At 39.9% G+C, this 13,327-nt stretch overlaps 1 protein-coding gene across 2 annotated transcripts in view; it reads right to left on the reverse strand.

Annotated features, from left to right (window-relative positions):
- LOC119491243 (neprilysin-like) overlaps positions 1-11,945 on the reverse strand; it is a 53,468-nt gene extending 41,523 nt beyond the window's left edge. The window contains exon 1 of one of the 2 annotated variants that reach the window (XM_037775042.1): positions 11,873-11,945. Coding sequence is in view for 1 of the 2 variants with exons in the window: in XM_037775040.1 (XP_037630968.1) it covers positions 2,763-2,832 (70 nt within the window). In the remaining variant the exon portion in view is untranslated. Of the gene's footprint in view, positions 1-2,762; positions 2,936-11,872 lie in introns of those variants that run through there. The other variant, XM_037775040.1, reaches the window with a different exon arrangement.
- Positions 11,946-13,327: the final 1,382 nt, after the last annotated feature.

Consider the following 13,327-nt stretch of genomic DNA (forward strand, 5'->3'; position numbering starts at 1 on the left):
CCATCATTTTGTTGCTGTGCTCTTCAAATAAAAACCCCTCGCCCCCTTCTCTGTTGGCCATTTGAGCTCAGTTCGCTGTCAGTAAACCCAGCATGTTATGGACTCCTGGAGAGCATTGGATTTTAATTGCGCTGTGCCCGGGGTGACACAGGTATTAAACAGTCTTTTGCTACAAAAAGAAATAATAAAAAATAGGTGCATGTGTGCAAACACAGATACACAGACCTGAATGCACTCTGTGTTAGATCGGATAGTATTTCTCAATGAAACCAACCAGTGCCAAATAAATCCGATACATGCATGTGTCAAGTAGCAACATGCACAGTGCGTCAGTAACGTTGATGTGAACCATACCTCTCTAAGGTGGATGATTTAATGGTGTCTTTCTTAAGAAAACAAACATCTACGCATTTACTCTGTATCTGGCGCATCATCACAGTTTTGAGTGACAGCCTTGTGGTTTTGCAATCAATAAGCTCAATTGTTCAGTTTCCATATAAATGATATGTACTGGAGAACCGGACTTGCAGGAAGCAAAAAACCATGACTAATAAGCAGTTCTGCATTTGGTCCACATATGCTTGTGAATCACACAGACGAGCAATTGTGTCACAATTCCAAGAAGTTATTTTTCATCAGGTTCTTTGGTTGGATCAAGGTCACTCAGACAGCTTGTTCTATCAGCACCTCCCCCATCAGGAACTGTCAGGGGAGTAACTGTCCTATCAGCAACAGACGGGCTGTCCAGTTCTGCTCAAAGTCTGCTGTCAGTGCACATACACACACACACATACTGTACACGCACGCACCATCTAGCACCAAAGTACAGAACCACACAAACACACCCACAGGCGAGGACTCACATATGCTACACACACATTAATAAGCTCAGTGCTGTCACTCAGAGAGAAAGAGGGGCTTTCAGACGGAGGTTTGTGCCGGTCATGAGGCAGCAAGAAGAGGAACAGAGAAGATGGACTGAGAGATAAGAAGTGGAAAATAGCTAAAAGTGCCAACTTGCCCAATATTTCCAGAGTGGCACAAACAGTTTGGGAGTTTTTTTTTCATTTGCTTTTTTTATCGAAGAGGAATTGGATGGTTGGAAATAATGTCTTGAGTACGTCCAAGAAAAGAGTTCCACTGTAATAACAACACTTCAGTGACTTATGTGGTGCAGTTTGAAATACAATGTGTGATAAACATTAGCTGTGTACACATGGGAATTAGTCACAAAATTGAAGCAAGGCTGGATGATCAAATGTTCCAGACACACACACACAAGCTTGGTTTTGTCACTTGTATATTTACTTCATTCTCTGAAGATTTACAATAACCAGTGTACGTCTAATCAGAACCATTACCCAGACCAAGAAACTCTAAGATCTAATAGCAGAAATATACACAACAACATTTTATGGTAAGGGTACATAAATCATCATGAATTCAGGCATGACTTGATGCATGAAAAAGCATTAATTAATCCATGTCGCTCTTCATGAACCATCAGGGATGTACAAGAATTAAGAGAATGTCATGCATGAGTTTATGCAAGAACAATACGTTCATTATTGCAATAACTAAGGTTTCTCAATCATCATGATTTCTGAGGTATTAATGATGTCCATGTCTTCTTCATTACGGAGGATGGAACCTGCCAAAATCAAAAATAAATGAAAATAATAAATAATAAATGTTGCAAAAATAATATAAAAATATAATGTTTTAATTTAATCCGCTTCTTTGTTTATTTATATTTTTATTAATTTCCTTATTTATTTATTCTTTTGTTTATTTTTTTATTTATTTTATTCATTTTTAATTTTATTTATTTATTTTTGCATTTATTTTTTTATTAATTTATGTGTTTTTGCATTTATTTTATATTTATTTTTAAATGTATGTATTTATTTATCTTTTTATGAATTTAGTCTTCATTCCCGCCTCCATAGGGGAAAATGAAACAGAAGAGAATACAAAGATGAATAAATAAAGAAGCAAATCAAAACAGAAATATCAAGTTATGTCACATTTCATTTAATTTAATTAATGGCTACATTTATTTTTAATATTATTTTTGCTACATTTAATGGCATATTTATTTATTTATCGAGTCATTTATTTATTTATTCATTACTTTTTTTATTTTGGCAGGTTCTGTCCTCCATACTTCCTTGGTAAGTCTGCAGTTAAAGTGACTGACCAGTCACAGCAGTGCACATGTTTAACTCCAAGTGTTGTAATCATGATTAACTAAGCTTAATTTTTCATGACTTCATCATGTTGTGGGCCTTCAAATAAAGTGGTGACCTGGTCCCTTTTTAATAGCCTACTGATAAGAAGCATATGATTAATGGTGGTGTATTATGTGTCTTTTCGACCCCTCAAAAAAGGTTATCCCTTCTGTGTATTTAGGCATGCATTTAGAAAAATTACAAAGTCAAATTAGATCATAATTTTGGATTCCATTTCAATTATCGATGCTAGTTAGGAAAAGAGAAGTTGTATGTATCACATATTAGCTTAAAGCTCACAAACCATTTAATAATAATTACAAACTTTAAATGATAATTCAAAGCCAACTGAGTCAAATGTTCACATACCATGTCACACAAGGAAGCAATGACATTGTCTTTGCAAAGACACAAGATAGCAGAACATACATGTAAATTGCACATAGGCTACAATGTCCTTTCATACCATCATGACTTTTTTTCTACAATTAGTCACCATACGCCATCAAGTTGCAACATACAGGTACTCACATTTGTCAATCTTCATGTTTGATTTTCTTCGTAGCTTGCCCGGAACTCCGAAAAGCTCAAAGACATTCATAAATAAAACAAGTGAAATTGAATCAAAGAAAGAGCAGAACTCAAATCAAATGATTGTCTCTAAAACTTCTTTCTTCAGGCCTACATTTGTCTCTTGTACTTCTTTGCTGCATTTGCTTTCTGAGGAAAACTATTGCCTGATTGCTCCTTGCAGATACCGGTTGCACCTGTTTCTATATATGGACAGGGCGGAGCAAGCTATTTCCTCCTTTATTCCTTTTGCCAACATTAAACGCATCGTTGGCATTCATTTCTTAAATCAAAACAAAACAGGCTCTAACAAACACCATCTAAGTCATCTGTCAGAGGGGCAACAAATGGTTAATACACCGTCATTAATCATATGTTATTTATCTATATTAAAGAGGGACCACTTTATTTGAAAGGCCACAAACATGATGAAGTCATGAAAAAGTAAAGCTTAGTTAATGCTTAATGTTGTGACTGGTCAGTCACTTTAACCGCAGACTTCCCTTTGAAGAAGACATGGATGTCATTAATCACTCAGAAGTCATGATGATTGAGATACCTTAGTTGTTGCATTATTTAATATATTGTTTTTGTATTAAGTCATTCATGCTTAATTCTTACATTTTTCGATAGTTTATGAAGTACTACATTAATTAATTCATGTTTTTTCATGCATTAAGTCACGCAGGAGTTCATGATGATTAATATACCCTTACCGTAAAGTATTACCATATTGATAACTATGTTTAAACTATGTCTAACACTTCTTTATTTAGGCCTACATTTGTCTCTTTTACTTCTTTGCCGCATTTGTTTTCTGTTGAGAACTATTGCCTGATGGCATTTTGCAGATACCGGTTGTACCTGTTTTTATTCATTGGACACGGCTGAGCAAGACATTTCCTCCTTTATTCCTTTTGGAAACATTAAACCCATAGGTGGTATTCATATCTTAAAACAAAACAAAACAGGCTCTAACACACACCATGTAAGTCATCTGTCAGAGGGGCAACAAATGGTTAATACATCGTCATTAATCATATGTTATTTATCTATATTAAAGAGGGACCAGGTTACCACTTTATTTGACATGATGAAGTCATGAAAAAGTAAATGCTTAATGCTGTGACTGGTCAGTCACTTTAACTGCAGACTTCCCTATGAAGAAGATATGGACATCATTAATCACTCAGAAATCATGATGATTGAGATACTTTAGTTGTTGCATTAATTAACGTATTGTTCTTGCATTAAGTCATGTATGCTTAATTCTTACATTTTCGAATAAATTCATGTTTTTTCATGCATTAAGTCACGCATGAGTTCATGATGATTAATGTACCCTTACCATAACGTATTACCATATTCATAACTATGTTTTCATTACTGTATAATCACCTGAAACTCTGAAACATTGTGTTTTCTTTAGCTTAGAATGAGCTTTTCACGGAGTCCGCCTATGTTGCTCTGCCATGTTTCTGCAGTAGCACAGAACGGACAAATCAAACGTTGGCTCTAGCAAGAGCCTTTCGAGTTTTTATGTTACCCGTAGGCCACCGTAGTTCTTCGACGCGCTTGTGAAACTGCGATAACGTGAGTCGCAGAGTGCAAAATCGTGGTGCCGCCAGCCACTGGCTAACTTCCGTTCAGCGTCGGCATTAGGGGCGGGCCATGGGGGTCCAGGCCCGTCCAAAAAGGTCACTGTGCCCCCTCAGCTGAATTCTCTCCTGACAAAAAACTAAACTGAAATAACAGCTAGGCTATAAGTAAAATTAAGTCATTCAGTTTGGTAATGGAAGGCCTTAAAGCACAATTAGGACCAAGAGAGTAAAAAGCATCCTGTGCTTCTCTCACATCTTACTTTTTTCTACCTGTTTGGATTATTCTGTTCAGTATCATGGAATAAAACAATGGACTAATGTTACACTACAGCAGGCTGAGCAGGGACAACAACTGGTGAGTGAAACATCCACATTTAGTCTTTATTAACTTAAATTATAGTTATGAAGAAATCAGTCAGACTGTTAGATTAATGTGTTGTTGAACTCCCTGTTAACTGTATCTCGGCACCCGTGTGTGTGCACATCTTGACCCTGGCACTAGCAAGACGCAAGGCGTGCCTGCGGAGTTATCTGTAGCCTCAAGTACCTCCTCATTTCACTACAAAAAACAAAATAAGGTGTCAGTTGGCTGGAGAAGATCACTAGATAACAACCTACTTGCTCTTGGCTATATGGTATGTTATTTCCAGTAAATATCGCGAATAAACAAGTACTACCAGCCCATCTTTGAGGTGGTTACGTCTTCAGCTCCAGTCTGATCTGGAGCTCACAGCTGATATGTTCCTGGTTTGTTTACATGATGTAACAGAAGTGCAGATTTAACGTATTCAGTGGACAGAGAGCGTCAGATGCGCGATGCAGCGCGATAGTCGGACGCTCGCATCCAGTTAGGACATGTGTTAGTTTATAACCTGTTTTTGTGGACATAACAGCACGTGTAAGAGTGCGTGCGCAGAAGTGCGCATAAGTGGCAGTATGTATACACCTCTCTGTCAGTTTATTTCTTTCATGAAACATGATAATGTTAAAGATACACTTAATAAAGGCTATATGAGGTGAAAAAAAATGCCCCTCCTGTCAAAGCTGATTGCCCGTCCGCCCCTAACACTCTGGCGCCGGCCCTGCTTCCGTTGCTCCTAAAGTTGTGTTATTATGCTTCTGAGTGAGGCGAACGGCGTTACCCTGGTTTCGCAGTCGAGGGCTCACGATACCGCAGTCTTGGAAATGGAGTGAACAGAGGGCTACTTAACTGGTTGAAATCTACAACTACACCACTAGATGCCGCCAAACACTGTACCTGCAACCATATACAAGCTTGTGTCCCCACATGGGAGGTGAGTCCCTATATTGTTACTGTGTAGCCTTTGGTCCCCACAACGTGATTAAGACACACACACACATACACACACACTCCCAAGTAAATATATATTTTTTTTGTGCAGAGATAGTTTTTGTGATGACGTTCTCAAGGTTTTTCCAATTTCATTTGAAATGCATAAGTGGGACAATTATCCATTTTCTCTCTTTCGTTTCTGCAACTCCCTGTTTGTTCTCATCTGCGTCATTGCTTTTATGATTATTAGTTTAGTAGTTGTCATGAACAAAACCACAATTGTAGAGACATGTCCTTTCATCAGTTACTATCCTTTTCACATGCCTACACTTGCTTTGCCACAGGGAGTTGGTATCTGTAGGAATCTGATGCTGTGGAAAGGAATGACAAGTGACTTACGCCTGTTTCAAGAACCCCCCGTGTGGATCAGATAAACATACTAAAATACCCGTAGTTCTACTTTGAGTACATTTCTGAGACTCACTTAACACACTAATGAGTGGTAGTGCTAAACCCTCGTCATGCTTATTGTGCTGTCACATGCTTATCCATTCTCTTGAGACGTCTCTTTGTTTCTCCTAACAATCCTCTCCACGCCCTCCCTTCGTTTATCTAATTGCCAGTACATGTTGAATTCATTCAGATGCCAAAGACAGCATAAAGTTTTCATGTCATGTGTGTCCACCCAGAAAATACACGTATACACTCTGTAGTTGAACCCAGAATATGAATATTTTATTCCATCATCCATCTATCAAGTCTATTTAAAACTGCACTAATGGATGTTTTTAACAATGGATCTAATGACTATGAGCAATGTGAAAGGGGTCACCTGTAGTGATGAACGCACAGAGAATCATCACCCACTCGACTCAGAGTGTTTTAGCATCTTTCAGTTTATTGTTTTAGATCTAGGGCCATTAGTCTTTTAGTTCACTTTTTCAGCACTCTCTTCAAACTGATTTCCAGCCTCAGCTTGCAGCTGTTTTAAACTTCTGATAAGTACATTGCTACCTGTCCATGCAGCACCAAACAGCAAATAGATGAGGTTAAAATGTGCTGCTTTAGCAACACATACTGCATCCATTTTCACCAGGATTGTCTAAATATTCTAAAAAAGAAAAAAGGTATCCCATCACAATAATTTCAAAGATACAATAATCACATAACAATTCTAATCTCTTTCGTCTTTAGATGAGAAGCATCTCACGGACCTGGCTTGTAACTAACTCACAAACTCACACCTGAGGTTGCTGCAGAGCTGCTGCTTTTACTTTTCTTGGCAGTATAGGTGGGTGGGTGCAGGTTGGACCGGAATTACAGGTCCAAAACGGCAACTCTGAAATTGCCACTCTGTACTTGGATGATATCTTGTAGGCAGGTGCTTCACATCAATGACAGTGTGCATCCTTGTTTACTCCATTTCTCACACACACACTTACACACAGACAGTCAGATGCTGACAGCTGGAGGTCAAGCCGGTCAAGTCGGTTTTTCTGATCTTTGATTACAGACTTAGAGTGATAATTTGTCCTGGACTAAGTCCCACAAGTTGTCAGAGTCTAGTACAGTATGTGTTGTTGGGTTCCATACTGTACCAGGGATAAGACTGCTCTGCTTAGGAAGAATTTCCCAGTCTGAGTGTAATCTGTCCCAATATGGCCCTTCCATACATGTGCTGAGCCCTGAATAGCTCTCTTGCTCTTAATTGCTTCCTATAGGACACTTTAAACAACTAAATATGCATTAATTCACAAATTTGTGTTTATTTGATTGTCTATTTGTTCATGTATGTCCGTCGTCTTGTGTGCTATTGTATTCGTGCATGTGTGTGCTGTTCTGAAATGGTCTGAACTATGAACGCTCTCTGATAGCTCTCTTCTGTCAAGGCCACTTAGCATGCCTCCTCCTGAGTGTGTTCTCTTACCCCCTGGCATCTTTGTGCCAGTCTGATAAGCCATTGTGTCCCACTACTGTACATTCTGTCTTAGTACATAAATGACTTGACAACGGTTGGTGTATGTGTGTGAGTGACTTTCCTTTCATCTCAGTGTCTGCCATTTATAACTAATGTATTCATCAATGGTTAATAAATCACTTGATGGTACTTTATAGAACACTCATAAGGCATTAAAAAGACATCCTGACTGTAACCATTTCCTTATGAATTTACACCCGAAGTCTTTCCAATTCAGCAATGCCAGCACCAGCCGATTAGACTGTTATCAGGCCATTAAATAGCCGTTATCTATTACTATAAGCATCATAAATGTGGGTGATTAGCGGCAACAAAAACAATTAGGTTTAGGGAAAAAAATTGTGTTTTGGCTTAAAATAACTAAGTTTCAAAAGTGAAACTTAACACTTGTGAACACAAGGACAACTACATTCTGCTTCTGCCTCTGCTCTGTCATAATTATTACGGTCTCTAGAGGTCGCTGTCATGTTCTTGTATACTTTTTTTCTGTGATCTGCCATGTGAATAGATGATAAAACCTTCTAGTGGGTCTAGTAGGCCCCTACTGACCCACATCTATGGTGCTTAAAGCGACAGGTGATGGCTATACAGTGTAATGGCCTGATACAAATCTAATCATCTGGCATTGATGTTGAACGTGAATACTGTGTTTTCCTTGTAAGAAACTTTTTTCACCTTCAAGGAAAGACGATGGAAGCAAGCGGACATTCAAAAACTTCCTGATTGCGACCTAACTGCATAAGGTACACTATAATTTTTGAAAAGATCTATTCAGTTACAGCAATGAGAATACTTATTTCACCTGTCACTTCTCTGCATGCACAGGGTGTTCTGATAGCAATGAATTGATTTCCACACAGATTCTGTTCTTTTGTACCTTTTTAGATTTGATCTGTCATCGCGCCACATGTTTCAGCAGGAATCTGGGCACGACATCATGTGGGCGCGTAACAATGCAGATGCAACGGTGTGATACATGTCTAATCCTGATACTGAGGATGGATTTGACTGAAAGCAGCCACTGATCAAAATATAAGGCATGTTTAGACGGATTTCCAAAACAAGTTTCTTTGTCCACAGAGAACCGCCACGATTCTTTGAGTTGATGCTGTGGTATTTGGGGTCTGGGCTGTGTGACTATACTTGCTTTGTGACAAACATCCTTGTGAATGCCAGTGGTCACCTTTGTGTGGTGTTCTGTTTTCTGTGAGTGGACATCACACTGTTTCAAGCAATATTTGTCTTAACACTCCAACACGATTTGTCGTCCACCGCTGACATTCCTACACCACTATTTGGGTTTACACACTCCGTTTCCTCCCCCTATCTTGTCTTCCCCTCTGTTCTAAATTTTCTAACAGGAAATGTTTTACTCAACTTGACTTTGAACAGTCAGCACAGACAATGTGTCTATCTTTATTTTTCACTCTCAATGCACCAGAAGACTACTTAACTGCTATTTTCCATCCTCCTCAAAGTTTTAGCAGCATACATGTACAGTATGTTAAGTGAGCATATGTTGCGTAGCGGAAATTATGCAGCAAGAAAAGGGCATGAAGGTGAAACACACAGCAGGCTGCACAGACAGACTTGTTAACACTAACTACTGAGTGCTCTCCAATATATTTAAAGGGTTCTGGTTGATCTTGAAGCAGCTGTGGTGCTTTATGTAAAGCCACTGCCCTCTAATGTTCCGCAATGAAAGCACAGTAACATCCACTCAGTGTAAACCTCCTGTGGTGAAACATGCTTGTTATTTTTAGTGATGTTCAAGAAGACAGATTTTTTACGCCAGCCAAATTTTTCAAACTGCTCATCTCTGTCGGGGATGCGCACTGGATTGGAAAGGACCAAGATTGAAAACATATAGTTCCCCAAGATAAAAATCTGCTGCCAGTTGACTTGCTGGGGAGTTGCAACACTTCCACAGTGTTTTGAAGAGTGTTCAAGTTTGATTGCATGTCTGCTTGAAAGGTTTTTAAAAGTTTGCCCAGCCGTGCCTGTCAGCAGGGTGTGGATGATGGCCAAGCTAGAAAACCGTTAGACCAAGGCTCAGTCCCGTATCTGTTTGTTTTAGATAAGTCAGTCAAACGCCTAAAGCACAAATTGTTTATTAAAGGTGTGTAACATTTCGGGGGATCTATTAGCAGGAACGTAATATAATGTTCATAGCAATATTTTCATTAGTATATAATCACCTGAAACTAAGAATTGTGTTTTCGTTAGCTCAGAATGAGCCCTTCATGTCTACATAGGGAGCAGGTCTTCTTCATGGTGTCCGCCATATTGCTCCTCATGTTTCTACATTATCCCAGAACGGACAAACCAAACACTGGCTCTAGAGAGAGCCTTTCACTTTTTTACGTCACCTGAAGGCCACCGTAGTTCTACGACGGCTTGTGAAACTGCGGTAACGTGAGCCACAGAGTGCAAAAGCGTGGTGCCGCCAGCCGCCATCTGACTTCCGTTGCTGCTAAAGTGATGTTATTATGGTAAAGATGGCCTCTGAGTGAGGTGAACGGCTTACCACGGTTTTGCAGTCGGTGGCTCACGTTACCACAGTTTTATAAAAGGGAGGAGTGAGGGGAGCGGTTCCCAGTTGGTTTCAATCTGCAACCACACCAGTAGATGTCACGAAACCCTACAAGCTGTACCTTTAAAGGGAATGTACTGTATGTACGTTTTTACATATATAAACATGTTTTAATTGTTTTTATTGTCAGTGTGTGAACAGGTTGTAACCTAACCTAAAAAAACGAGACCTTTCACAACTTTTTGGGTTTCCTCTATCAGCCTGTAGACTGCTTTATTGTTAATAATAACGGCCGGTTTTTCCGTGAAAGTCCAACGGATGTGACGTCATCCGCGCTCGCGATCGCCTTTACTATCTTTAGCTCCGTTACAGGGCTAACAGTGTGCAACCATAGCTAACGTTTGGTTAGAAATGGAGCAACAAACAACCAGCCCCCACCACATCTTAGACTCCAACACAAACTCCACGGAAGCACAAAAAAAAAGTTATATCCAGTTAAGCCTGTCTTGCAAAACAGGAATGTGACCGACGTCGGGGGAAAATTAGGATCAACATTGGCCGGGCCTTCGGTTCATGGAGGGATCTTCGTCTGGTTTTTGGTATCAAAACAGACCCTGAGCTGCCAAAATCCCTATTGGACAGATAAGCTAACATTACTGCCAAGCATGTGAAATATATAGTGATACTGTAGTTTTAGCTGTCAATCACGTCCAGGCTCGTCTGTGTCGCCTCACTGTTTCGACCGATGCTCGCTCACGTCTACGTAATGCAAGCACAAGCGCGATCAACAGGACGCTGACTGTCGTTGACTTACGGTGTCACTGTTAACAAGCAATTCCTGATTCTTACATAGCGCCCCTTTAAAGAAACAATCATATTTCATAATTTACCTCTCATCACTCTGCCTTTCGGCCTCATTCCAAGCTGATGTCTTTTTCTGAAAACCCCCATTTGATGTTTGAGTTCAAAAGAGTTTATTTCTCAAAGCAATGCCAGATATATTGAAGTTTACCAAATTCCTGTAACAGTGAGCCATGTCTGCTGCCACTCTCTGTCTGCCTCTTTATGGTTATTGCATCAGAGGAATGAATGAGAGCGCAGTAGTTATGGGGCCCAGAGGGGAAAACAGAGGTACTAATGGGACCTTAATGAAAATCTCCAGTCTGCTCATTAATGTAGAAATATACACACATCATGCACACGGTCAAGGGAGGGGAAACAAGACTCAACGCTTGCACTCACACAGAGAGAAAAACAGATGTGTTTGTCATATCACCTCCTTAATACGCCCTCCTTTTATGTCCTCGCTCTCCCTTCACTTACTGCTGTCTTTCACTCCAAAAACAAATGATGATGAGTCTATCACCGTCAGTTTAAATACTCAGACAAGCTACGTTGGTTTGCCTTAATGTTCTCTCTGTAGCCATCCAGGTAAATTACTCTGGGCCGGTTGTTTTCTTGCCAGATGTTTTCTTCCTCTGCAAGTAATTGATTCCATTAAGCCAGGCATGCTGGATGAATTCATTATGCCGATTAGCGCGGTGCAGGTTGTTGGGATGGGGGGTTTGGAGATGGTCAGAAAAACAGAGAGCTAATTTGGCACATTTCTTCACAGTCAGATACCTTGATAATTTCCGTCCCTGAAGGACTGGAGCTGTGACCCACCTGAAGCAGCACTGGATCCTCTACAGTCAGGACACTAGTGTCCTCACATAACACCAGCAGGGTTGCAAACCTGCAGGATAGCAGATATGAGTTCAGAAGACAAATCTGGCTCTGGTTTCGTTCAGCTTATACTGGCTTTAGGCAACACTTGACATTGACCATACTACTCCGGTCCATCACAAAGGCCAGCTTTTCCACAGTGCAATAGGTCCATCTGGTGGACAAATCAGGACTATTTGTGACCTGGTAATACTTAAAGGATACGTTCACATATTTGAATCCTGCTTAGATCACTAGTCAGGTAAAGCCCATATGTGCACTCATTTCTCCTCTTCATACAAGCCCCAAAGAGATCCCTCCCTAGAACGATGTAAGTGATGGTGGACAAAATACACAGTCCATGTTAAAATATGTTCGAAAAATCCGAGTCATTTCATACCCGGCAGTCGAGCCATTTTGGCTTCAACTGAAACTATTATCTGTCTGTTTGGTACCAGCGGGTACCTGTAACAGAAGCATATTAGGAAATGATCTTTTAATGGGTAGTGTGAAAAACAACGGCATGAGTATTGTCTTATTAAAGCAGACTTGAATTGTTTGTTTGTTTCTTGCTTACTGAAGCGTAGTCTCAACAGACAACTGTTTATGTTCGGGATTTGTTACAGTAATGGTATCTGTAATGACTGATTAAGGCTCCCAGTGTCACTATGAGCTTTCTGCTTTCACTGTAGACAGATTACCACTGCTCATTAATGTGAATTCCCAGTAAGCTATTGCAATGCCCCTCCCGAGATGGGCCTCCATACAAATAGCACCATATCATTCATGACTGATCCCTCTTTAAAACTGTTTCAATGTGAGTTTAAAATGATCCCATTCATGATCCATTTCGAGTTATGGGGGTGCGAAGTTCTACATATTGAACAGAAAATAAAAGATGCTTATCCAAAAGGAGGATTTGCGAAAAGGGCACCCTATAACTCCCCATAGACTGGATGGGTGACAAATTAAAGGCAAAGCTAACTTCACAGCTGCATGACAGTTATCCCAGCTCAACGATGAGGCGAAGGCTTTTGCAAAATGCAAATGAGCCTAACTCTGCACTAAAACTAAATCTCCTTGAAAAACTTTGAAAAACTTGATGTTGTTCACCTCGATTAAATTTGAATAAATTTGTTCAAGTATTTGTGGTAAGTAGGCAGAGAATGTTCGTTTCCATGGGTACTGCTACTGTTTCACCTAAAAGTCTGATACAGTTTGGCTCACTGATGAGGATATCACCTTCTCTTAACCCTTTCATAGCACACCATTAGTCACTTCTGCGACTCTCTTGGAAAAGGAAGAAAATTAATATTCAAACTCAGTCAATTAGTGGCGATGCAAACTGAACATTATTGTGCGTGAGAAAGAAAGAGAGCCGAGGGCAAAAGGTGTTTGTGTATGACCATAAACTCT

Source organism: Sebastes umbrosus, chromosome 7, assembly GCF_015220745.1.
Source record: "Sebastes umbrosus isolate fSebUmb1 chromosome 7, fSebUmb1.pri, whole genome shotgun sequence".
NCBI lineage: Eukaryota > Metazoa > Chordata > Actinopteri > Perciformes > Sebastidae > Sebastes > Sebastes umbrosus.